The 26,343-nt window shown below is 47.7% G+C and overlaps 2 protein-coding genes across 2 annotated transcripts; one reads left to right on the top strand and one right to left on the bottom strand.

The window, feature by feature from the left end:
* Positions 1-941: 941 nt before the first annotated feature.
* Caly (calcyon neuron specific vesicular protein) lies at positions 942-5,279 on the bottom strand. Its single transcript, XM_035441408.1, has 4 exons — positions 5,145-5,279; positions 3,681-3,794; positions 2,645-2,758; positions 942-1,286 (listed from the first exon to the last, which is right to left on the bottom strand). Exons 1-4 carry the CDS (start codon positions 5,277-5,279, stop codon positions 963-965), a joined length of 687 nt encoding a protein of 228 aa, XP_035297299.1. The 3' UTR covers positions 942-962.
* Positions 5,280-8,228: 2,949 nt separating this feature from the next.
* On the top strand, positions 8,229-23,724 carry Prap1 (proline rich acidic protein 1). Its single transcript, XM_035441606.1, has 7 exons — positions 8,229-8,346; positions 14,467-14,529; positions 21,348-21,423; positions 21,573-21,639; positions 22,753-22,805; positions 23,293-23,399; positions 23,507-23,724. Exons 1-7 carry the CDS (start codon positions 8,229-8,231, stop codon positions 23,722-23,724), a joined length of 702 nt encoding a protein of 233 aa, XP_035297497.1.
* The last annotated feature ends 2,619 nt before the right edge of the window (positions 23,725-26,343 follow it).

The following is a 26,343-nucleotide window of genomic DNA, read 5'->3' as shown; positions in this document are numbered from 1 at the left end:
ATCATCTCCTGTCTCTTAAAGGGAAATGGCAATACTAGGGAAGGGATTGGGGGGGGGTGGCTCCAACTCACAGGAGGCCAAGCACACAGTCCCTACAAGGTCTCACCCCCAATTCAGGTCAGTATTCACTCCCTTCTTAAATCATTCTTGCTGTGGGTGACTTATCTAGGGAAAGAACTCATTGTGGGTGCTGCTAAAATCCAGGAGCCCCTCCCAGAGGAGCAGGACAATCCTACTGCATGGAGAGGATCCAGAATCAGATCCAACACCAGGCAGATGATAGCTAGGTGCCGCAGAATGTAGACCTTGGGGCAGCCAGGGGCCACCCCAATTCCTCCGAGTGGTTTATTCCATTGTGGCCAGTGGCCCCTAGGCTGGGCTGGAGTCGGAAAGGGCAAGGCCTATTCCTCTTCCTTAGAAGTAGGCACCCTTAGGTGTCCTCCTAGGTTCAGGGGTTAATGAAAATGCTCACACAAGGCTGTGACCGAAAGAGAAACCAAGAACCAGGTAGATGTGAATCTTTACTTACAGAAAAGCAACAGAGCCAGAGGCCCACCAGGGGCAGGGGTTTCAGCGGGGTGCTTTGGGTCAGGAGCACAATTACTGGGTGGAGAAGCATCGGGAAGTACGCAGGTCAAAGTAGCTGGTGGGGGATGCTGTGAAGACAGAAGGGACAGGCTGAAAAGGACCGAGGGCTGGTGTGCTGGACAGGAAGACAAGCCCTGTGCACAGACCTGGAGGTAGCCCCAAGAGAGGGTGCACATCCGAGTAGGTTTCTGGGCCTGGTGGGAAATGAGGGATGTGGGGAAATGGGATGGGGCGAGAGGGAGGGAAAGGGTGAGAAAGATGGGCAGGGTAGGGCAGGGCAGGTCAAGCCTGTGACACTGCTAGCTAGACAGCGCCTGTTTAGGATGGACACACTTACCCCAGTCACTGGGGGCATGGGGGGGGGAGGACGACAGTCACTGGGGGGCCTGGGACGGCATGCCCTCCGCCTTCTGCGGGTCTTCTTTCTCTCTCATAGCCAAAGGCCTCCCTGAAGGCTCTGTGCCTGCTGCCGAAGCCGCTGTCGCTGCAGTGGACACCACCACCGCCGCTGGGGTGGGGCCCTTATGCTCCTCTTTGGAGGCCCGGAAGCTGTTCCCCCAGACGGCGGGCATCTCGGTAACATGCTTGCGGTTCAGCGGGTAGGCCCCGGCCCCGATGGCTGTCAGGATGCTGCGGTGGCGCTCGGGGTCCATTTCCGTGTAGTACATCTCCAAGGTCAGCGGGGTGCAGATCTTGTGCTGCAGCAGAGGTATATTCCGGACCAGCAGGGGGACCGGGGATCATGGTGGAAGAAGAGGAGGAGAAAGGGTCATAATTGAAAACCTACAAAGGCAGCTTTGGCTTCGGGTCAGGGGGTCAGAGGGTCAGAGCCCGAGGCTCCTTGGAAAAGGGGGTGGTGTGGGGTGGGGCCTCTGCCTATGAGGAGTCTCTCAGAACCATGCTGTGTGGGAAAGGCAGAAAGCACAGACTGCTGTGAGGGACCATGCTTGTAATTCCGGCACTGGAAAGGCTGAGGCAGGAGGATTGATGTGAGTTGGAGGCTAGTATGGGCTACATAGTGAAATCCAGAACAGCCAAAGCTAAAAATGTCTCCCCTCCCCACAAAAAGGCAGTCAGACTTCAGTGCCTCTGTTCACTCCACCCCAGCGACCAGAGGATTAAGGGGAAAAGAGGAGACATTACTTCTAAAATATGAAGCGCTTTAAAAATATTAAAAATTATAGCCATCATTAATGGAGTTGAGATTTTAAAGTAGAAGGAAATATTTGCTAAATATGCAGAAAGCATAAACACCCATAATACATTTAAAAGTCTCTCTCATGGGTGGTGATAGATGACTATAATCCCAGCACTTGGGAGGCAAGAGGCACTGGCCAACCAGGGCTACACAGTGAGACCCTGCCTCAGGAAAAACAAAAACAAAAACAAAAAAACAAAGAAACAAACCTCTTGAAGTCTAGGGAAAAACAACTAAAGAGCTCAGTAGAGAAACCTGCCAAACTCCAGTGAGGTAGGGCTCCTCCCAAGAAGTTGGAGAGCACTAGGGGTCCTTCAGTTCTGCTAGCATCTCCTACTTCAGTTTAGATGAAACAAACAAAAGCCTGCTCCTCTTTTTTGTCCGTTTTTAAATGTCATTTTGTGTGTCTAATTGTGCTTGAGTTGGCCAGAGGAGGTCTCCTTGAGACAGGGTCTCTCACTGAACCTGGAGCAAGCCTTAGCAACTGTCCTGTCTCTGTCACCCCACAGTGCTGGGGTTACAGGCAGTCACATCTGGCCTTTTACATGGGTTCTGGAATTTGAACCCAGGTCCTTATGCTTATACAGCACATGCTTTTCCCTACTGAGCCATTTCTGTAGCCCTAACACAACATTTTCTTGGGAATTTTCAAAAGATGTGATCCCAGTATGTTCTAGGAAGTAGGGGATACAGGGACAGCCTTGTCATATAGAAGGAAACCCAGGGGTGGGAGATGGAAGCATCTGTCCTTGATGCTGCTACAGGAAGCCCTCCACATCTTGGCATTGACTAGAGACCACAGGAGGACTGTGGTAGTCTCTACTGCCCCTGCCCTGGTCCTTGGTTCTTCAGGCTTACCCGAAGCAGGAAGCCATCTGGGCAGGAGAACTGGTCATACCAAATGGCCTTGTACATGATCAGCACACAGCCCATGAGTGCCATGGCAAAGGCGATCATCCTTGCAGTGGGCATCTGGCAGAAGGAAAGGAGCGGAACTTAGTGCAGGTGAACTATGGCAGGGCCAGCCTCCCGGAGGGGATGGCCCCTTAGAACTGGGTGGGGCTGGACACAATATCACTGCCCCTACATCTGTCTTCTGCCTTGAGGTCAGCTCCAGGACCAAAGGTCTAGGAACCATTTTTTTTTTTTTTTTTTTTTTTTTTTTTTTTTTTTTTTTTTTTGTGGGCCCAGCTTTGCTGGAATTCTGGAAACATCCTTGATCAGGTAAATTGCTTTGGCCAGTTAAGTTGCATGCAGCCAATTGACCCAGAAGGTACTATTAGGAGCTGGCTTTCTCTGCTCATGTGACCTACAAAAGTTGGTAGTCATCACAGAAGGAGTAGTGGGTGCAGGAAGCAGTGTGTGTGTGTGTGTGTGTGTGTGTGACATCTAGTGAGTCAGGTACATCAGTACTACCCTGAGTGGATCCAAACAAAGAGCAGCAAGGCCTCAGCACTTTTAATAGGCTCTTCCACTGAAGAAACTATGGGAAAGGGCAGGCGTTGCTTCTGAAAGTGGAAAAGCATTAGAAATAGTCAGCTAAAAGTGACTATTAAAACCATCACTGTTGTGGTTAAAAGAAGTCAAAGAGGAGACATTTACCGGACAAAAGGCAAAGCTCTTATCTGTTTCACAGAAAGCCTGCAAGGAGGTAGACAATGATGGGCTGGGAAACAGGTACTTCCTATGGGGAGTGTCTCCCAGGAGCTCAGGCTGCTCAGAAGAAGGTTGGATAAGGACGGCCAGCCAGCACTAGAGGTGACATCTGAGTAGGATTGATCCCTCTTGTCCCTAAGAGACCCAAGTGGGACTCAACCAGGCAAACAAGGCCTGAATTGCTCGTCTAGCCTCTCCCCTGCTCTAACTTCCCCCCAGTGAGGAGTGTTATACTTACTTTGCGCCCTTCTTCTGCGTTGCCGCAGGCCAGCCTTTGACCCTCCAAATCTGCAAACTTCTTTGGCTGGTCTGAGGAGGTAAGCTGATATTCTGTTTGTGTTTTGATGACCACCTAAGGGAAGAGATGGCCATGGCATTACTGGACAGCTGGCAAGGACCCAGGAGAGCCCTGAACTGAGGGGGCTGGGAGCTGAGGTAGCAGTGCTACCATCTGTCTGTATTGTTTGGTGGTCAGTAGAGCTGTAGCATCTCAAAGCTGAAGCCAAAGGAAGGTGGACACCGAGAGTCTGATGGGGACCACAGCTGTTCAAGGCCTAGCTGGGCCATGGTTAGAGTTCCTCATTCTACAGCTGCCAACCATTCAGGGTGCTGGCTCTCTGGCATGAACTTCCCCATCTACTACTCCATAATCTGGCTCCTCTCCTTTAGGAGGTCTGACCCAACTTATCTGACAGCTTCCAGAGTCTTGAGCCTCTAACTACATGGGGCTCTGATGTGGGCATTTCTAGGCTGTTTGTAATCTTCAGGGGCAAAGGATAGATCTATCATCAGCATCCACTGTTATAGTAAATGTAGCTGAAGCCCACTCAGGTCACTGGAGAGCTGCCCTGGGCTCCTGATGGGTCAGGCTAGGCCAGCCTTGTGCTGCTCTTTGCTTCTCACTGACTTCTGCTGAAGGTCACCAATGCCCCTCAGTCACCTGCCTAAGAAGCCCTATTTTGTGCCCTAACCTAGAGTCCTGCCCAGAAAAGAAAGAATGGTGTCCTAGTCAGGGTTACTATTGCTGTGATGAAACACCATGACCAAAAACAAGACAAGGAGAAAAGAGTTTATTTAAACTTCCACATCATTATCCATCATTGAAGGAAGTCAGGACAGGAACTTAAATAGGGCCGGAACCTGGAGGCAGGAACTGATGCAGAGGTCATGGAGGGGTGATGCTTACTGGTTTGCTCCTCATGGCTTGCTCATCATGCTTTCTTACAGAACCCAGGATCACCAGTGCTGGGATGGTACCACCCATAATGGGCTTGGCCTACCCCATCAATCGCTAATTAAGAAAATGCTCTGTAGGCTTGCCTGCAGCCAGATCTCATGGAGGCCTTTTCTCAATTGAGGTTTTCTCCTCTCCAGTGACTATAGCTGGTGCCAAGTTGACATAAAACTAGCCAGCACAAGTGGTAACTGCAACTTGCTGGTCCCTTTAGATTACATCCCAGTCTGGGTGCTTAAATTCTGAGGAATCCAGTGGTCAATTTACCCTGTTTCAGATGGGGTGGGGATTCTGGATGTGAGAGAGCTAACCAGGAAGCCACACTGGCCTGTGGTCAGTTTGGATTTCTACCCAGCCTAGCCTCTCCTCAGCACACTTTGGAGGAGGCAGCATCTACATAAACCTTACCCACACCTCTTTGTCGCTAGGCAAACTGAGAAGCCTCCCACACTGTCTCAGGCTACTCACCTGGTCAGAGAATGATGGCTGAAGCTGGCTGACATCCAGGGGGCTGATCAGAGGAACACTGTCCATGGCGGTCCCCTCCTGGCCTCCTGTTTCCTTGCCTGACTTCCCAGAGAAGCTGCAACTCAGCTTCACCATGGTGGAGAGTGGTCCTTGACCCAGCCTAGAAACAGATTTAGAGTCACCACTTACAAGTCATCCTATGGACAGCCGTATAGCTTAGAGTAAGGACACGGAATGGTTCAACACTCCTCAGACAAAATCAAGGGATGTGCTGTAGAAAGTCCAGCTCAAAGTTTCACACCCCTTCTGACCTCTCAGCAGTGCGGAATGGTGCCTCTGGCCAGAGAATATCTCAAAATGGAACTGAGGACTCTTCCTCTGGCCAGCCTGCTCTGGTGTGTGCTTTCAGGACACATATTCCACTGGGAGGAAAAGATTCAAGGAGCAGTTGGTAGAGTTGGACTGCCAGACTCAGCAGGAGGCCTAGATCAAAGTGATTTGTTAACTGTTGATTAAAACAAACAAAACACAACAAAACCCGTCTATCCCAGGCAATATGGGAAAAGTCCATATTAATTGCCATCGGTTATCTATGTGACAAAAGTATACAGTATGGTGGTACAGGAAGACCAGACCTTTGGAGAGCTGAGAACCTATCCTGCCAGTCAGACAGTCATTGCAGCCTGGAGGAGGGTTCAGGTCCCATTGACTCCAGGTAACTCAAGAATGAACACGTTCAAGGTTGGAGAGATGGCAGTTAAGAGTGCTTGCTACTCTTGTGGAGGACCTAGGTTATGTTTCTAGCATCCATATAAAATGCTTTTGCAACCTTCTGTAATACTGGTTCCAGGGGATCTGCTGCCCTCTTCTGGCCTCCACAGATTTCTGCACGCATGTGGTGCACATACACACACAGACATAAAAATGTAAACATAATAAGTAAATATTTTCTAAAAAGGAGTGTACACACTCATCTTGCAGTTGCTCTCAGACGGGAAAAGACCTCTAAGTTGACAGATGGGAAGCAAAACATACCATTACTAAAACCCTCTTGGAGCTGTGTGTGGTGGTGCTTGCTTTTAATCCTGGCTCTTGGAAGGCAGAGGCAGGGACATCTCTGAGTTCGAGACTAGCCTGCTCTGTACATTGAGTTCCAGGCCAGCTAGTAGTGCACAGTGAGACCCTGTCTCAAAAAATAAAATAAAATACTACAAAACAAAACAACCTCCCCATCTCACATAGAACACTAATCCCAGACAAAATCGTGCCAATATAGCCACTTTTAAAAGGAAATACTGCCAATGTGCTGCAAAATTTCCAGAAAAAGAACAAAGGAATCCTCATTAACTCCTAAGGTCACCCCTTCTGCGCCTACCCCTCAGCTCTCAAACACATTGGGAGAAAGACATTCACAGGTCAGTCCCACCCACAGACAATAGACACCTTAAGTAAAGCTTGAGCAAGTTGAGTGCAACAAAATATAAAAAGATCACAAAGGTTGTGTGTATTCTGGGTGTGAAAATTTGAAAGCAATTCCGTGGGGCTGGGTGATGACTCAGTTGGTAAAGTGTTTGCTATGCAAGCATGAGGACCTGATTCAGATCCCCAGCATCCACATAGAAGCTGTGCCAGTGGCTTGCATCTGTAACCACAGGGCTAGGAGGAAATGGGCAGAGACATGTGGAATTTGGTGTCTCAACAGCCAGCTTGCCAGCATAGCTGAAATAGAGAGCTTGAAATTCAGTGAGAGATCCTGTCTTGGAAAGTAAGGTAGAGAGAGTCACAGAGGAAAACACCCAAAGTGGCCCACATACACACAGGTGATTGTACCTGAGCACATAGGCACATGCGCACACATACCACCCACATACCACACACACACACACACACACACACACACACACACACACACGTACACACAGTGCACACAGTGCACACATGAACACTAGAATTTCTTCTAGGTGCACGAACATGGAAAACCAAGACAACAAAGCACTTCAGAGACAATGCAAGAGAATATTTTCAATCTTAGGAAGAGAAAATTTCACCAGCAATACTCAAATTTCACCAGATTTCCTTTCATAGAAGAAAATCTCAATAAAACTGCATTTCATGATGAAATAAAAAACAAAACAAAACCTTTGCTTATCAAGAGAAGGCCTTCAAAGAAGAGAAATAGAAACCCTAACTGGGAGATATTTGCAACACACAAATGACAACAGGTTGTTGTGGGTTAACTGATGTCCCCAAAAAGCAGACACTGAGTTTTAATTCTTAGTACCTGTGAAAGAGACTTTATTTGAAACAGTCCTTATGGTTGTAATGGAGTTAAGATGAGGTCGTATTAGAACAGGTGGCAGGGGTGGAAGTGGGTAAAGTTTCCACTGTGGGCACCCTTACAAGAGGATTTGGACAAAAGAGGAATGCCCTCTGCAGATGGAGGCAGGCTGTAGTGATGGAGACTTTCTAGAAACTGCTCAGGAGGGCAGAAACTGGAAGGAGCCAAGGAAGACACTTTCCTTGAAGCAGAAAGAAGCATGGCTCTGCTGAGATCTGGTTTTGGACTTCCTGCCTTCAGGATGGTAAAAGTTGTGGTTATTTTGAATAGCCACCCTCAGGAGGCCAGTTGCCCCCCAGGCCACCTGCAGATGACCACTGCTTCTCCCTCCCTACATGCCTGGCCACATAGATGTGACAGGCCCCGAGGAACACAGAGGAAATGGTGTTTCAAAGCTGTCCAGTGTTCTGTACCAGGACAGCTGGGTACAGAACTTCCCAGGGAGAGAAGGGAGAGAAGGCAGCTCCCTTCCCCATCTCAGACAGTCCCCCTAAGGCGCTGGTTCCTTTGATGTGTGTTATGCTTGGGACCTTCTGCTTGCCCCAGCCTTATCAGAGATCTAGCAGTTATCAACAAAGAGCCTCTTTAAGGAGTGGATCTGACCCTAGGGAGGGTGCTGGCTCTAAGTTAGCCCTGAGCATGTGGACAATTGGATGGCCTGGGGGCAACCCCTGGGCATTGTGATAAAAATGGAGCGGAAATTATTGTAAAGGCAAAAGAGCCAGAAAAATGGGAACCGACAGAAGATGGCGTCCTCCCCAAACTACTACCATCCTCAAGAAGACCCTCCCTCCCCACGAGCTCCGCCTTCGGTTGCCATGGTGACGCAGCTGAGGGCTACTTACGTCACCGCGGGTTCCCATGGTAACGGAGGCACAACCCCCTCCCCAGCTGCATGTCAAGTTCTCGTCTCCAGGCAGAACATCGAAAACGAAGGGTTATCTGTGGAAAACTCTCCCCTCCTCTTAGCAGCCCAGAAGAGTCCATCCTGGGTCTTGGGGGCCCCGCTGGGAAGATGGCAGGGGTCATAAAGCTTTAGACTTGGGAAGGCGTCCCAGTACCACCAACGGGTCCTTCCTCCATCCTACTCCGGGGTTTGCTACTCATTCACAATGTTCTTGGCGGGGGGGCGGGGCGGGGCATCTCTGCTCACAATCTGGGGGTTGCGCACCGATAAGATGTTGACGGACGAATGATTGCGGACTCTTATTTGAAAGACCATAAAAGCTGGGCTAGAGGTCAGAGACTCGCTTTCACTCGCACTCTTTCATGCTGCGTCACACAGAAGTGCACGTTGGTGCGGTCTTATGCCTTCCTCCTGCTTCCCCCCACACCACGGCCCTGCTGCAGCGCCCACCCTGGTCTGTTTGTATCCCAGCCCTGTAGGTAGTGGTTTGCCTCTAGTTTTAAAGGCCGTTGTTCTGCGGCCCAATCAAAGGGGGGGCGGCGAGGAGGTGCACGGTTGCTTGAGGCTCCCCACACTCACCGGCCACCTGTGGCCCAGCATCCGAAGCCAAGCCGCGGCAGGTGGTTTGAGACAAGTGGCTGCCCTACCTCCTACCCTCCTCGAACCTTCACGCAGCAACCCCCATCATGCCTTCTCATGCGCAGACACCTAAACGCTCAATGCTCTGGTCAATGCCCCTTCTACTGACCCCTTTCTCCCTATCTATTTCCCCCTTTTCTTCACCCCGCCCCCACAGCAGACAGAACCGACCAGGAACTAAGATTTGTGCCCCTGGGCCACCTTGGGGATGTGCAGCTCCCACTGGCTCTTCCGGACCTGCAGAGGTGGAGCCAGTCTACGGGGAGGGGGTCTGCAGTCACCATGGACTGGGTGGGCTGAGGTCCAGCTGTCTCACGTCTCTGCTACCCTTCTATGCCCAGGGCGGGGAATTCCAGCCTCATATGAGGCTTTTGCAGGCTGAGCAGCCATAATTTTTCTAATGTCCAGGCTACCATTGGACTGTAGGGGTTTCTAGACACACCTCGAGGTCTAGGGACCACTGCACCCTCAAGTCAGCAGAGCTTCCCCCAACTGTCCCGAGAGGTCTAATGACCATCCTCCACCCGAGCCAGCAAGGCCAGCCTGACTTCTAGTGGAGGCCACAGGGAGAAGGCAGCTGTGCTCCACAGCTCTGGCAGCCATCAGGTCAGCCAAATTGCTCCCACATAGACTTCCAACCCCTACACCCATATCCATGCACATACACCCCACACGCACACTCTCACACGCTCTTTCACCCGCCCCCCCATCCTCGCACCTCTCACATCCCTGCACCCTTGCACACCCACGCACACATTCTGGCCCCCTCGTCCCCATTCCAAAATGAGAAACGTGGAAATGGCTCACAGGCAGCTCACAGGCAGTTGCTGCAGGACGCAGTTGCGGGAGGACAGGGATGCGGTGTGGATGCGGAGGATGCAGTTCCAGACGCTTCGCCACCAGGCGGGGCGGGCAAGGGGCTGGAGCCTGAGAACGAGGCTGTGGTTGCCATGGAGATGCAGGCTGGAGGAGGGACCACTGTGGCTCAGGTGGCCTCACACCCCCTCCCACAGCAGACCTCTGCACTGTCTCTAATCACAGCCACACACCTGACATATACACTCCACACACCCCTGACACACATTTCACACACTTGACACACACTTTACCCATCCCCATCTCACATACTGCTAAGACACACTTGACACACACACTTTGCATCCCTGACACAGGCACATGCATACACCACACCACACCACACCACACCAGCTTTCACACTTCATCACTTCACTGCAGGGTGTAGGCACCAAATCAGAGGAGCCCTGGCCGCTGCTCCAGCTGAGATTCTGGGTTTGAGGAGGAGCCAGATGCTTCCTCTGCCATCTTATAGTAGAGCTTGGGGTCAGGACAGCTGAGGTTAGCCTCTTGCCTAGAGAGTACTCCTCTAGGTGTCAGTGTCTGAATTTCTGGGCTGGAAGCTTTTCCAGGACTGGCCTTGTCTATCTTGGTCACTGTTGTCTGTGTAATGGAAATATGCAGAAGGTACTGGAAAGATGTTTGGTTGAGTGTATGCCATTCTTCACACAGGACATCTCTAGTGGACATGCTTCTCCAGGTCTTACACTCCTGAATGATGGTGAACAGTGACAGCACTCTATACCCACAGCTGAGGCTTGATGTTGACTGGAATCTTGTGGTCATGAACCATGGTTTGTCCATGAACAGGTGTCTGGGTTGTTCTCCTTTGTGTCTGTTGCTTGAAATGTAACATTCCTGACCAAGTCTTTGTTAGACGTGTGGTTTTATTGCTCTTGGGTAGATGCTAGAAAGCGCAACTAGTGAGCTGACAAGGTGGGTGCAGGGAATGGAACTCTAGCTCTCTCCAAGAGTATCAAGTGCCATCTTGCCAGGCCTAACACTTTTCAGATGCATAGAGGAGCCCTAGTTTTCCATAGCCACCATTTGTCATTGTCTTATAATAGACATTGGCATCAGCCTGCCAGATGGCTATAACAAACTACCATGGATGGTTAGTCTTACTATTCTGGAGGCCAAAGCTCTGAGATCAAGGGCTGGTGTAGGTCCTTGCTCCTTGACTTGCGTAAACAGTGTCTCTCTCTGTCAGTGTCCTAATTTCTTCTAAATAGGCCACCAATCATACTGGATTAGTGCTTACCCCAACTTCTCATTACTCACCTCCTCCTCCTCTTCATCTTCCTGTTCCTCTTCCTCTTTTTTTTTAAATTTAGTTATTAGTATGTATATAGTGTTCTTTCTGCCTGCACACTAGAAGAGGGCATCAGATCTCATTATAGATGGTTGTGAGCCACCATGTGGTTGCTGGAAATTGTACTCAGGACCTCTGGAAGAGAAGCCAGTACTCTTAACCTCTGAGCCATCTCTCCAAGCCTCTCCTCCTCCTCCTTGAGACAGCATCTTGTGTAGCCTTGATTGGACTTAAATTCTCTGTGTATCCTAGAATGGCAACCATTCCTGGTCTTTTTGACTCCACTTCTTGAGTGCTGGGATTACAGATGTACACCACCGTGACCAATTATGCAGTTCTCAGAATGGGACTCAGGCTCTGGGCATATTTGGCAAGCATTCTACCAACCAAGCTACAGCCTTGTATTAGGTAGGCAATGTTCTCTAAAGGAATAGAACTGATAGAATGGATATACACGTATATATGAGATTTATTAGGTTGACTTAGAGTATGTGATCCTGGTGGTCTGACAATGGTTGTCAGACTGAATAATGGTCTGACAATGGAGGCTGAGAATCCAGTAATTTTTCAGTCCAAGAGACTGTGTATCTGAGCAGTCCCAAGTTGGTTCTGGAGGCCTGGAGGATTCCTGGAGAGCTGCTTTTATGCAGTCTACCAGTGGTCATGTCAGAGGAGCAGCAGATGGCAATTGACTTTAGGGGATTGGTGAACCAGGAAACAAAACTCTAATGGGTGAATCTCAGATAGGCAATGCCTCGAGAGCCTCAGCCCCAGAATGTTTCTTGTTACTATTGACTCTTTGCATGTTTGCCACTGCCATTTTTCTCTGGTATCTGGCATGGTATGAATGGGTATGGGGAGATTCCCCACTGCTCTTAATGCCACATGATCTTTTTTTTTTTTTTTTTTTTTTTTAGAAATATCGTGTTCTACAGGGCATTATTATGAAGATGATTTCCTCCTAAACTGTACTGTTTAACTGAAGCAATCATTTTATACAAAATAGTATTACTTTAAATAGGATTTTGATGACTGAGGGTTTTTAATAAATATGGTAAGGGATTATGATAGAAGTTAGTTTAGTGGAAAAATTAACATAGGTAAAGGTAGGATAAAGTGTTGTCCCTGCCTCTGATAAAGCAGAGGTTGCAGAGGGAAAAAAAAAAGGAATTATCACACAGCTAGAACACATGAGTTTCTATTGAGGAGCCATATAGACTGTGGCTTAGGTTAATGATTAAGAAAAACAACTAAGTCCCAGAAGCCCAGCTAGTTTAAATTCTTTTAATCTTAATATTGGGAGATGTGTTCACAGGTTTCAGAGTGCATCATAGCTGAAACAGATTTGAAAATAACTTAAGATGTTTCTGTCAAATAGCTTTGAGGTGAAAAACCCAAGAAGACAATCTAAAGTTTTAGAAAGGTACATAGCTGAGTGAGGGACTCATCAAGGTCAGGGAGCAAGAACAAAGCAGCCCAATTATCATTAGCTGACGTGCCTTTCTTGCTAGCATTGATTGATGACCAAAGGTGATGATTAATTCCTTAAAACCATTTCTGCCATCAGCTTCCTGATGAGTGGGTGTGCACCCTGAGGATTTAGAGTAGAGATGACTGATTGTTTTTCATATGCAAAGTTTGTGATTCTTCTAAGATTTCTTATAAGATTACCTTTTGAGACAAATAAGAAAACAATTGGTCCTTTCTTTGTAATCACAAAATACAGACTGCCAGCAAAAGAATTGGTGGAGAAAAGTACCTTGCTTGCTCACACTCTGTTAATCTATAACAAGATGCTTGGATATGAATGTAGGTGGACAAAACTTGTTTTTCACCTGTAATATGTAAAATGTTTAATCATGTAAGGAATATGGAACACATGCTGTTTTTTTACTTGTATTCATTATAATCATTCACTTGAAAAATATAATGTAACCACATTGTAAATTTTATATTACCTGAAAGATTTTGCTGAGGTACATAAGCTGTAAGGAAAAAAATAAAGTAAGCTAGAAGGAAAGCATCAAGAGAGACAGAGGGACATTTCTGGATAGAAGTAAGGAAAAAAAATAAAGAACTAAGATAGAAGATGATAGAAAGACCCTGATGGAGTGCATGTGTGTTTTTTTCTCTCTCCCAAGTCCCAGACAGGTGAGTGCTCACTTACTGGCATGAGAGAATTACTCCCTCAGATAAAAAAGTTCAGGTCCTCTGTAGGCTCCCCCTCAAGCCCTGTACTGCTGGAGGATGGTTCTCATGGCAGCAGAACCAGTCTATGTTGGAATCCGGAAATTGGTTCTGATGCCAAAGCAACAGCGCAGATGAACTTGCCAGTGAGAGTGAGGGCAAACAAGCAATAGGAAAGTTAATTTCTTCCATGTCCTTTTATCTGGATTGCCACCAAGATTTAGGGTTTTTCTGCTTGTACTCAGCAGCTTGGGTTTTAGATGATCCCAGATGCAGTCAAGTTGACAATCAAGATCATTCATCATAATCCTCAAATGTGCTGACTAAATATATGTCAACTTGACACAAACTATAGTCATCTGAGAGGAGGAAACCTTGATTGAGAAAATGGCTCTATAAGATCAGGCTGTGGGCCAGTCTTATTTAGTGATTGATGGGGGAGGGCTCAGCCCATTGTGGGTGGGGTCACCCCTGAGCTGGTGTCTTGGGTTCTATAAGAAAATAGACTGAATAAGTCATGTGGAGCATGCCAGTAAGCAGTTCCCCTCCATGGCCTCTGCCTCAACTCTGTCTTCAGATTCCTGACCTGTTTGAATTCCTGTCCTGACTTCAGTGAGGGACTACAGTGTGGAAGCATAAGCCAATAAACCCTTTCCTCCCTATCTTGATTTTTGGTCATGGTGTTTCATCACAGCAATAGAAACCTTAACTAAGACAGTTCTTAAAAGCCTTTTAAAAAGATCCTGTCTACACATACAGTCACATTCTAAATGATTAGAACTTCAATGTAGAATTGAAAGTCTATGAAGTGATCATAAGAGGCTCAGTCCAGAGCATCTCTGTTGTGTGTGCATCTTAGTGTCCTTTCATTCAGAGTCACCAGTGGCCTCAAAGCTACCTTCTCTCATAGAGAAAATAGCACAGCTTTTATCCAACCGTGTCTTCTCAAAAGACAAGGAGTTCTTGTCTTCCTACAGACTTCCTGGTAGGAAGACAGGGAGAGGGGCCATACCTGGCTTCTTCTTCACCCTCCTGATCTTAGACAAAAGCCTTTCAGTTTAAAACTCTCCTTTTCTCCTTTCAGCAGGACCCCTGCTGGTGGTCTGGATCAACAAGTTCAAGGTCCTAGGGCATGTCTGCATAACAGGTATGGACCAACCAACCATGCTATCTTTCTTCAAACTTACCGACCCTAACTTAGGGGAGGAAACTCTTCATAGACTTTAAAAATGCCAGCTCTAGAGAAGAGACTGCATTTTTGGCTTCCCAAGTCCCACCTCTGCTTTGCAGAAGGTCTTGTTTTCTGTGTGTCTGCTGCATGTGTGTGTCTCCTCACCCCAATAAACCTCTTTCTTCAGCTGATGATTCTGTCTGCTGCTATCTGATGTTTGAGGTGTCTCAGCCTGTTGTGCTCAAGATTTTTCCTTCCTTTTAACTTTTCTTTCTTTCTTTCTTTCTTTCTTTCTTTCTTTCTTTCTTCCTTCCTTCCTTCTTCCTTCCTTCCTTTTTTTTTTTTTTGTTTTTTTCGAGACAGGGTTTCTCTGTGGCTTTGGAGGCTGTCCTGGAACTAGCTCTTGTAGACCAGGCTGGTCTTGAACTCACAGAGATCTACCTGCCTCTGTCTTCCAAGTGTTGGGATTAAAGACATTCGCAACCACCGCTCTTTCTTCCTTCCTTTCTTCCTTTCTTCCTTCCTTCCTTCCTTTCTTTCTTTCTTTCTTTCTTTCTTTCTTTCTTTCTTTCTTTCTTTCTTTCTGTTTTTGTTTTTCACTACAAAGTTTCTCTGTGTGTAGCCCTGGCTGTCCTGGAACTTGCTCTGTATACCAGAACTGGCCTCCAACCCAGAGATCTGCCTGTCTCTGCCTCTCAAGTGCTGGGATTAAAGGAGTGTGCCATCACACCCAGCTGCCTTTTAACTCTTTAACTGGCAGAGAAGACCCCTAGACTTATCAACAGTGACAGTTCAATACAAGGGTCTTCCTGCCTTCATTCATTCCTGCCTACTACAGCCATGAAATTAGCAGTCGCCCTTTGACCAGGCTCTTGTGCTTCAACCTTGTGGCTGGGGAGGGCTTCTTGATCATCAAATGTTGATGGAACATTAATATTGTTAATTATTAATTATTAAAAGCAATTATTAATGTTGAAAGCAAAGGTGACTCTTCCTCCCGCAACTGTACTAATTTTGTTTCTCTTGTTCACTTCCAGCTCTCTCCTTCTGGCATCTTGACAGGGAACTCAAGCTTCTGGATTTTCTTTTCTTCATTTTAGGAGTCAGGAGGTCATCAAAAAAGCCTTGTCTCCCTCTTCCCTTTATGGATAGATATATGCTTGCACAACAATTTTGACCTCTCTCAAAGTTACATTATTAAGAGACTAAGGATACAGATACCTTGGGGTATAATCATATCTTCCTTCTGCCTATGTAGACCAGCTAGCATTAAACTTGTTATTTTCTGGGCCTAGCCTTCTGAGTGTTGGGATTGCAAGTATTCTCCACCATGCCCAGTTTTCTTTTCTTTTCTTTCTTTCTTTTTATTTATTTGTTTATTTATATGTAGTTGGAATTTTCTTTGGGCTTCCAACCAGCTCCCAAATAAAGACACATTTAGGCTTGTCCCACTAGCCCTTTTAACTGAATTTAACCTGTTTCTATTCATCTACTTTTTGCCTTGGGACTTTTCACCTTTCTTTCAGTCTGTATGTCCTACTTTCCTGCTTCTTCCTTGTCTGTCTGTCTGGCCCCTGGTGTCTCCCTGTCATCTCCTTTTCTTTCTTCTTTTTTGAGCCTAAATTTCACCTCCTACTTACTCTCCATGTCCTGAAGTTCCACCTATACCTCCTCCCTTGCTACTGGACATTCAGCTTTTTGTTAGACCAATCAGTTGCCTTAGGCAGGCAAGGTAAAACAGCAGCACATTTTTACATACTTAAACAAATGCAACACATCTTTACATAGTTAAACAAATATTCCACACTACTTCTTATTTATTTATTTTTTATTTCTGTGTAGTCACAGCTGTCCTGGGACTTGCTATGTAGTATTAACCCCACCAATCAAGAACAAGACCACTACCATAGTTTAAAGCCAAATTTGAAGCAAGCTTTAATTAAGTACTGGCCAAGTGGATGAGCTCTGACTGGTTCCAAATCCAGGTTTCTAGAAAAGGGCCCCAAATCAAGTTTTGCAGCAGCTTAAGTATTTCTCATCAGGTCCAATCAGTGGCAAGCATACTTCCTGATGTACCTCTAGCCTACATCCAATCAGCGACAAGAGTACATCCTGACATATTTCCTGCCTGTGAACCTCCCACCCACATGTGATGAAGCGTATCCAGTACAGGGTGATCAAACAAACTTGTTTAGGGTTTATTATCTCCCATAAACAACAGCCTCCAGCATTTCAGGAACTATCTGTCCTTGGACAAGGGGTTTACAGATCAGAGTCATTTTTGTTTCTAAGACACAGTAATTAAAACTTAAAATGTAACTTTGGCTCTTACAGTAGACCAGGCTGGCCTCAAACTCAGATCCACCTGTCTCTGCCTTCCCATTGCTGGGATTAAAGGTGTGTGCCACCACCATGCCTGGCATTTTATTAAAATAACTGGTTGAAAGAGATGAAAACATAGCTCAGTGATAGAAAGCTTCTCCAGAAAGTCTCTAACACTTTATTGTTTATTACTAAACAATCAGTTGGTGTAGGCTGTATACACGACACAGATATTACATTTCATATATGCACGTACTGTGTGATGGTCACCGAAGTCATACTAATGCATACATCCACATTGCTCATTGACTCCCCCATCATAAATTGTTCATCTTTCCACGTGTAGTTAGTGCCCTGTGACAACACCCTCCTACTCCAGAGCCTTGGCAAGCACCCTTCCACTTTCTTCTTGAGTTCAACCGTCTCCATTGCACATTAAATTGAGTACATACAGTATGTGTCTTCCTGAGTCTCTGTTACTTGGTTTGGCATGATGTTCTAGAGAGTCATCCCTGAAGAATGGAGGGAAAGCAGGTGTTCTCACCTGCTCCCAGTCTAAGGCTAGACCTGTCAGTTTTTCTTCACTAAATCTGATGTTTTCGAAACATGAATATACACACCTGTAATTCCAGTACTGGGGAAGCTGATCAAGGAAGATCATGAGTTTCAGGCCAGTCTGGGTGGCATAGCAAGACACTGTCTCAACAGAAAAACAAACACAAATGAGTAAATAAAAAAGATGCTTGCTGTATGTTTCTTGGGGAAAGTTTTTTTGTTTTGTTTTGTTTTGTTTTTTAAATCAGGTTTAGAAAGTTCTATCCTTAGCCTCTTCTCTTTCAGCTCTAAGGATTGAACATATAGCCTAGCTCCAATTAAATGTTTTTTTTTTCTTAAAAAAAGTTTACTTTAAATTTATGTGTCTATATGTGTGTGTGCAGGTATGTATTCACATATGTAGGTAGCAATGGAGGTCAAAAGAGTGTGTTAGATCCCCCCAAAATGGAGTTACCAGGAGAGTACTTGCTGTCCAGGATGAATGCAGGAAACTGAATTCTGGTCCTCTGCAAGAGCTGTATATCCTCTTAACTGCTGAGCCATACCATCACCCACCCCCCATTTTAATAGTAAATGGAGACTGGATTTAGTCAAATGCTTTTTTTTTTTTTTGGTCTATTAGAATAAGCACTTTTCCTCCATCTATAGTATAGAACATTAATTTCAATTTTTAAATACCAGACCAACTTTACATTCTTGGGATCAATTTGTGTGTGCTTTACTTGCTAATATTTTATTTGTGGAGGATTATTGGTCTGTAGTTTTCATTTTCATAAAGTTTTTGACTCCAGTGTCAAAGCATTTTCATTACTTTTCTAAAGCTATGACAAATATCACGACCAAAGCAACTTATAAAAGAAAATGTCTAATTTGGGGCTTTATGGTTTTAGAGGGTCAGAATCGATGACCATCACGGTGGGGAGCATGACAGCAGGCAGGCATGGAGCTGAGCAGTTGCTGAGAGCTTACATCGTGATCCATAAGCATGATGCAGGCACACGGAGAGAAAGAGGGAGCAGGGGGTGGGGGAGGAAGGGAGAGGGAGAGAGAGAAGGAGAGGTGGACAGGGAGAGGGGAGAAAGGAGGAGGGGGAAAGAGGGGGGAGAGGAAGTGAGGAGGAGAGGAGGGGAGGTGGAGAGGGAGGAGGTCAGGTGTTGTGTGGGCCAGTCAAGGAAAGAGGCCACCCCAAGATGAATTCTTTAGGCCTGTGTGGCAGCAGGGAGGAGCAGCCTCTGATGGACTGAACCTCAAACAGCTGTTCAAAGGCATATTTATTGATTGTCACACAGAGTTGTTTTTTTTGGTAAACAAGTTCTTCATACCAAAGTCCATCCCTGATCTAATCTTTCCATTTTTTTCTGAAGGAAAACATTACATTCCCACCACTTTAGTCATTACTGTGCCCAATAGTCCAAGAACTTCATGTGTGCCTTAAGTGTGTGTGGTGGCCAGTCATGCAAAGACTGTAAAGCTTCCTCAGAAAAACAATTCTATAAATCATGGAAAACAATCACTGGCTTTCACAATGATTCCTTCAAAGTACTTCTAGAAAACATCTATCCAATCTAATGTTTACCCTAGATACAGTGACTCTGCTGGATTCCTACAGAGAGAGGAGAAGGAGAGGGAGGGAAGAGAGAGAGAGGAGAAGGAGAGAGATAACTGAGAATGACTTGGGTATTATAACCCTCAAAGCCTGCCCCTAGTGATACAGCTCCCCTAACAAGGCCATATCTCATAATCCTTCCTAAATAGTTCCACCAACTGGGGCCAAAGTAGTAAATTTATAAGCACATGCAGGGGCATTCTCACTGAAATCACCACACAAGGTAACCTTGCTCACAGAGGGAGCGTTGGACTGTGTTGGAGTGGTGTGTACCTTCTTTCAATGCTGCTGCCGGTCCCCATTACTCTGAGGAGGGTTGCTGCAAATGTATTTCTGGTGCTGTGCATCTAAGTTGTTTCTTAATATTGTCTCTTCAAATCTCAACAATTTTGGGCATACCCAGGCCAGGAAGTGTTTTTATTTTTGGGTCTCCCCAAAGCTCTATCTGCAGTGACTGCAGGGGACAACAGTTCCCTGAGCCCTAGCCATAGTTGCCTCTCTGAAAGTGGTGTACCCACTTATCTAGGGCTTGGTGGGAACAACCCAAGGTGCAGCTGTTTCTGGCAGTGACAACTGCTCTATCCTGAAGTTCCAAAAGAAAGGGACAGGGCCTAGAAGCCCTGCAGAGCCTGGTGTTATGATCTTTAATCTTTCCTATAGAATCCCACCCTGGGCCAACTTTGGGGACACTCAGCTACAGGGGTATTGTGGCTGGCAGTCTGAAGCTTAGCCCCTTGGGGGGGCTAAAGGGTAACATTTGAAGGCACAGAGCCAACTGCCTATCTATACAGAAGACGTCAGCTATGGCAGTTGAACAGGAGCTAGTGGTGCTGTTAGCTCCTGGTGGGAGGTCTGGGGCTAAAGTGGGCAGGTCATGGTAGAACTGCAAGGTAAGAGATCAAAAGTCTCCTGGTGGCTCAGTCTGTGCTCACTGCTCAAATTATATGGCAGGGCAGGGTTGCCTATGGACCAGTGATTGCTGGCCACTGACCTCTGGTCGGACACACCCACGTAGGAGCCATAAAACCCTAAGCAGCCAGGGCTGGGGGAGAGGACCAGGCACCTGAACACTGGGATCTGCAGCTTCTCTACTCGCCTAGAGCGCCTCAGCATCGTGAGGGAGCCCCAGTCATGAAGAGGTGATGCCATGGCCCCTGGGCCCTAACTTTCTGACCCTTAAAATTTGGCAGCTGGGCATTGGTCAGGGTGGGCCTGGCTGTGTGGTTAGGGTCACACTGGGTCTGAGTCTGGCTTAGAGTCTATTCCCATCTGAAACCTGATTCCAGGGGAGCATCTTAGAGGAAGAAAGGAAGGAAGGAAAGAGGGAAGAGTCCCCTTTTCTGCAAAACACCCACCCTCAGGTCTGTAACTCAGGGTTTACCTCTAAGAGCAGCCCAAGTGGCTTCCAGATATGTATGAGGGTGCATTGTCCCATGAGGTCTCTGAACCATTAAAGCATTAGATCCTAAAGTTTTCCTGGGAAAGAGGCAACAATTCCAGGCTGTGGTGACCCAAAAGAAAGGGGCAGTGTCAGGGTAGGGGGCATAGGGGAATATGTTGTAGGCCTTTGAGGCCTGGTGGGAATAGAGGCAGGACAGGAATCAGGCAACCTGAGGGTTGGTCACCCAGAAGCTAGGGTTTTATTCTCAGGTAGAACTAGGGCTCCTGTAGGACCCTAGGCCATCTTGGAGGCAGAGGAGGGGGGATGGCTAGGACCTAGGATGAGGTTCTGCATATTCATCTCTCTGCCCAGCACAAGAATAGGCCTCTGACTAGTGGCTCTGTGGTAAGACAGGGCCACTCAACTCTACCTGGCCAGATCCCCACCTGCTGTTCTTTGACCCCTGTGCTGAATCACAGAGAGGAGAGAAGGTTTCTTTGAGGCTTGAATACACACACACACACACACACACACACACACACACACACACACACACACCAGACATATATGCATGCACATGTATACCATATAACACAAACACATGTATACTTCACACGCATGAATACTTTTCTACAACCACATGTTCAGAAACACTTGTCATTCCTTCTGTCTGCATGATGGGGATGGGGCTACTGGCCAACTGAGATCCTAATAGAAGCTACCTACCCCCAGTACCATGGGTCACGACCTCAGGAGCACTGTGGCATGGCATTGTGCAAGGGCCTCCATCCATCCTGTCACTGTTGTCACACACATGTGTGTGCAGGCCCATATGTGTGTCCCTTGTATGGCCTCTGGAATCCTTAGCACTGAGTGCCAGTGTCCTGTCACGGTAGGATCTGCCTAAAGCATGGGGTATCTTGGCCACAGGTAGAGAACTTGGCATCAAGACATGGAGCAGGAGTGCCCTGAGCATCTTGCTTATCCTGCCTGCAGGTCCTTTCCTGTGAGATCAGATTTACCAGGGGATCATCAGGGACCTACCCTTGGTCTCTCTGTCCAAGACACATGCTACCAAGCCCAGTAGGTCTTGACTGGATCATCAGGAGCTGAGGTGACCCCTCACTATCTCACACTTCCTCTTTGCTCCCCCAGGTTTCTCCTGGCCACCTGTCTGGTGGCTGTGCTGCTGCAGGAGGCAGGTGCAATTCCAGCACGCCAGGTATGCAGGGGCCCCTCTACCCAGCCCCATATCTGGCTGCTAACCTCTGTCCCGGTTAGCATGGTATATTGGAAAAGACCTCTTTTTCTCCACCCAAAGCTGGGCAAGGAGAGGGGAGGCAGGGTAGAGGCCATGCAGTGTGTGGTAGCAGCATCATGTGAGCACTGAGGAAGAGAAGAGCATGGGGGTTAAATCTCCTTGACACTCAGGTTACCAGGTGAGGAGCTGGGCTTCCATAACATCCAGGTGACCAGAAGGACATGGGGTCTCCATCATATCCACATAACCACATGGGGATGTGAGCTTTTATGACGCCCAGGTGACTCCAGGATGAGGGAATATGGTCCTCTGGAGCACCTAGGCTATCAGGTGGGAACATGGGCCTGCATGACATCCAGGTGACCCCAGGATGGGAGGATATGGGTTCATGACACAGATGATTACAGGTGGGGACATGGACATCCAAAACACCTAGGAAGACCCTGTGTGAGGTGGGTCTTCCCTATACTTACCCTGACATACCCTCTGAGGGCATGGTCTGGACTGGTAACAGAGGGCCCAGTAGGAAATGAACTGAGCTTGCCCTGGGACAAGTCCACTCAGTCTGCACACGTGGCAGTGAAAGAGGATGAGGGAGGTTAACCCTTCACAGCCACTCACAGATTCTTAGAGCTGGACACTTCCCCAGGGTCATCATTTACCTCACTTTCCTCCTGGTACTTTGTCTCATAAGGTGTTTAGTTCAGAGGAGCTGACTACCTTCTGGGCCACTAGCCAGGATGGGGAGGGGCAAGCACAACCTTAGTTGGTGCAAAAAGCCAGGGTGTAGTGAGGGTGCACAGTCCAAGATGAGTCCCAGGTTCCTGCTGAAGACCTCTACTTTCTCCTAGGCTGGCTGGGTTTTTCAGGTAGGCTGGCCATCTGGGGACAGACTGGTGTCCTAAATTCCCTACCTGTAATCCTTGTATCTATGGTGACCGTTATCCCCTAGAGTTAAATACAGGTTGAGCTGAAGCCCTGTGTGTATGTGGGCCTTAGAGTGGCCTCTTCCTGGGTGTCCTCTAAGCTTGGGCTACTAACTGGCAACATCCCAACCTGCGACTTATCTCTTAGGTACCTGTCAAGACCAAAGGCAAACATTTGATCCTTGAGCAGGAAACAGAGAAGTAAGTGCCCCAGAAGGCAAGTGTGGACTGGTGCACTGGGGGATGGAGAACGTGGTAGTTCAGAAGCTTCTAGAAGGAGGTGATACTCAAATCCTACAGATCCCTCCTTGGGAATTCTCTCCCAGGAACCCCAGGTCATCTCCCAGGGATCCCTGGCCATCTCCCAGACTCAGCTCTCTCCTTGGCCTCCTATGGACTAAGTTTTAGAGTACCATAATATATTACTTCCCTTGCCCTTGAGGACCCAGCCCAGGGAAGGCTCTGACTTTCTCAGACCCCACCCCTGTACTGAGTGATTTAGAAGTGCTAGGGGAACAAAGTCATGTACTTGTCCCAGGTCTTACAGGGCAGATGATGAAGTGAGTGGGTATGGAGTGGCTTCCCAGGCCCAGCAGCTGCCTGGGGGAGAGAATGTCTTCTAAAGTGGGGCTGGTCATGTCTAACTCTTCCCATCTGTGTGTGAACCTTACCCTACTCATGCTGGCAGGGCCTTGGGTACCAAAGTCATGGAGCCCCTGGATAAGGACAACCAGCTGGGGGCACTGCTGCCTGTGCCCAAGGAGAGGCTTGCAGCTGCTGAGGAAAAGCGTTCAGGTCAGAGTGGGGACCAAGGCCACATCATGGGGTCCATTTGGACAGAAGGCTAATGGGGAGGAACTTGTGAGGGAGACTGAGGCCACACCTACTCTGCCTCTCCTCAGATGCTGTGACCTTGGTGGAGACTGAAAAAGATATCCTGAGCCGTTTTCGGAACCCTCTTTACGGTCCAGAACTGGATCTTGACAGCATTCACCATCCGATGTATGAGGAGGTCCAGGATGAGGAGGTGCCCCAGATGAGGCCCATGTTGATTCGCCAGGTGCTCCAGGGGCCAGAGGAGGACCTTGACCACATCTCCCACTCCCTGGAGGACTCCTAAGGGCCCTAACCACTCTCCCTCTCCTATGTTGAGGTCCAGGCTGTTGTGACCACTGACTCTCCTTAGCTAGCAAAAAATAAACACCTGCAAACAGGTAGAAGTCATGAGTATCTTTAAGACCAGCAATCCTGGGGCACAGCAGTTGTGTCTAGGAGGAAGTATTTCTGCCCTAGCTATGCTCATCAAAAGCTTCCTATGGGGCACAAGGTCTAGATGACTCTCAGCTCATGAACAGTTCTCCTCCTTGGGCCCATCTTTCTGCATGTAGGGATGAAGGGATAGGTATGTCAGCAATCAAGTATGGGGACCAGTTAGCATCCTCAGTCTCAGCAGGGAAATGAGACCTATCCTGGAATTCCCACAGAAGAGGCTGAGAAAGGAAATGCTTGATGAAGGGGTGGGAGGTTGGGTGGGACTCAGGCACACAGTTTCACATGTGTATAGGAACACACATGCATAGATGCACAGCTAAATGTGCAGACACATAGGTACACCCACGTACACGTTCATAGTTACAAAGATGTATATAGGTGGCGCATGTTTTTAGTTACACAGGCACATAGGGACGGTGGTGGGCAGGTACATAATAGCTTCATGTGCACACAGGTATAGAGGTATGTGGCTATGCATGTTCATGGGTACACAGGCAGATAGACACGTAGGTAAACAGGTGTGTGCACACATATGTAGGTGCTTAGAAGAGTGACTCAGAAGCCGGGCGTTGGTGGCACAAGCCTTTAATCTCAGCATTCGGGAGGCAGAGGCAGGCGAATCTCTGTGATTTTGAGGCCAGCCTGGTCTCTAGAGCGAGTGCCAGGATAGGCTCCAAAGCTACACAGAGAAACCCTGTCTCGAAAAATCAAAAAAAAAAAAAAAAAAAAAAAAGAGTGAGTCAGGACATATACTTTCTGTCCTATTTTTCTGGGCAGCACCTGGATCTTCCTGGGGTGCCTGCCCACATGGCCTCACTCAGGCCTGAGCACCTAAGATGAATTACCTCACATGTGGCATATAGTACTGGGGTAGTCACCCCACTCTTGCAGTGGGGGCACTAGGGGCCACAGAGCCACACATTTTCCAGCTCAGGCAGAACAGACAGCTTAAGGGAAGCCATCAGCTCTTTGTCCCAATGCACCCAAACCCCATGCAGCCGTGTAGGCTACCTATCAATCTCACCTACCCTAGAACTCCATGCATGTCTCATGATCCCACTCCTTCAAGGACATGAGTGGGAGGAGTGAGGGCTCATGTGTGTCCTGGCCTCTAAGCCCCATGAAGCAAAACCCAATGTTTCATCTCATAGATGAATCAGGGGTCTTTGGATTACTTGAGTCCACTGGCCCCACATTGCAGATGGGTCCTCAGATAAATCTAGTGACCCACATTACAGTCCAGCATTCCAAGTCCAGGGTCCTGTAGATGAAGAGCAAAGCTCTGACAGAGACCTCAAGGCACAGCCCCATCTCAGGGTATTCCACCTGTCATTCTGGTAAGAATCTGGATCTAAATGAATCTATTCACAGTCTCTACTCAAAAGAGCAGAGGTGCAAAAACACTATTGAGATCCCAGGTAGCACCAAATCCCACATAAAGAAACCACGGGGGCTTTCCTTTCCCACTTTATCACTCCTGGCCCCTGGTCTAGTCCTGGAAACATTCAGGGCAGGTCTTCCCCTGCATGGCTAAGTCCCTCTGGAAGGCACTCTAGACCTATCCCAAGGTGCATTAATTTTCCAGGCACTTTCCAATTCAGTAGTGTTGGATTATCACCAAGCCTTTCAATGTCATTACTCCTTCAAGTCAGAGACTCAGGTACAGGTGGTCAGGAATCAGTGCCCAGTGGTCACTCTGCCCAGTGCCCATGATATTAGATCCATGGTCAGAATTTGAGCTGGCACGCCTCCATATTCCCTGAATCTAAGCAGAGGACCTGCAGATGCTGGGGTTCCAAGGACCCGGTGTTTTATTGGGGCCAAAAACATCTTCTGGGCCAGGGTAGTATTGTGGCCAGGTTTCTTTCCAGCTTTGCCTAAGCTAGGGACCTCTATGGGCATTTCCTCCAAAAGGACGACTGTGCTGGAGAGATAGCTCAACAGTTAAGAGCACTTGCTGCATTATAGGAACTGTCCACTCACCCAAGGGACTCTTGGTTGTTTGCAGCTTTTGGTTAGTACAAAGCTGCTATGAACATTCACCAATAGTCCGCAGACATGTGGTGCAGACACGTCTAAGCATTCAGTAGAGAAACTGTTTCAGGCCCTCCTAAGTTCCTCTCCCACAGTCTTGTTACTTCTATCTGCAATTCTGAGCCCCAGTTGATTCTTTACCACCTGGGACAATAGAGGATTCAAAGCTGGGAGCAGCCAGGTTGTATCTGAGTTCCTGGGCTTAACACAGCTGCTCATGCATAGGTAGTGGGTACTCAACCTGCCAAACATAGGCACGGGATCCAGCTCACAACCAGACCTCTCTGACCTTGAACCAGGGAGGTCAGCATTACCCTCCCTTGCAGCTGAGCAGTCATCTCTGGGTGTCAGCATCCTTTCATCTAAAGTGTGCAGTCGAGCTCTGCCCCCTGCCTTCTGGCTTAGAGCTCAGAGATTGGCCCCAGCCAAGAGT

This window comes from Cricetulus griseus, chromosome 3, assembly GCF_003668045.3.
Source record: "Cricetulus griseus strain 17A/GY chromosome 3, alternate assembly CriGri-PICRH-1.0, whole genome shotgun sequence".
Classification (NCBI taxonomy): domain Eukaryota; kingdom Metazoa; phylum Chordata; class Mammalia; order Rodentia; family Cricetidae; genus Cricetulus; species Cricetulus griseus.
This window is presented reverse-complemented; position numbering and strand designations above follow the sequence as displayed.

Coding starts and splice junctions, on each gene's coding strand:
- Caly (XM_035441408.1), bottom strand. CDS start 5,279: ATGGTGAAGCTGAGTTGCAGCTTCTCTGGGAAGTCAGGCAAGGAAACA. Junction 3,795..5,144: donor AGCCATCATTCTCTGACCAG/GTGAGTAGCCTG, acceptor CTCTTCCCTTAG/GTGGTCATCAAAACACAAAC. Junction 2,759..3,680: donor ACGCAGAAGAAGGGCGCAAA/GTAAGTATAACA, acceptor TCCTTCTGCCAG/ATGCCCACTGCAAGGATGAT.
- Prap1 (XM_035441606.1), top strand. CDS start 8,229: ATGGCGTCCTCCCCAAACTACTACCATCCTCAAGAAGACCCTCCCTCC. Junction 14,530..21,347: donor AGGGCATGTCTGCATAACAG/GTATGGACCAAC, acceptor TCTTGGCCACAG/GTAGAGAACTTGGCATCAAG. Junction 22,806..23,292: donor CTTGAGCAGGAAACAGAGAA/GTAAGTGCCCCA, acceptor TCATGCTGGCAG/GGCCTTGGGTACCAAAGTCA.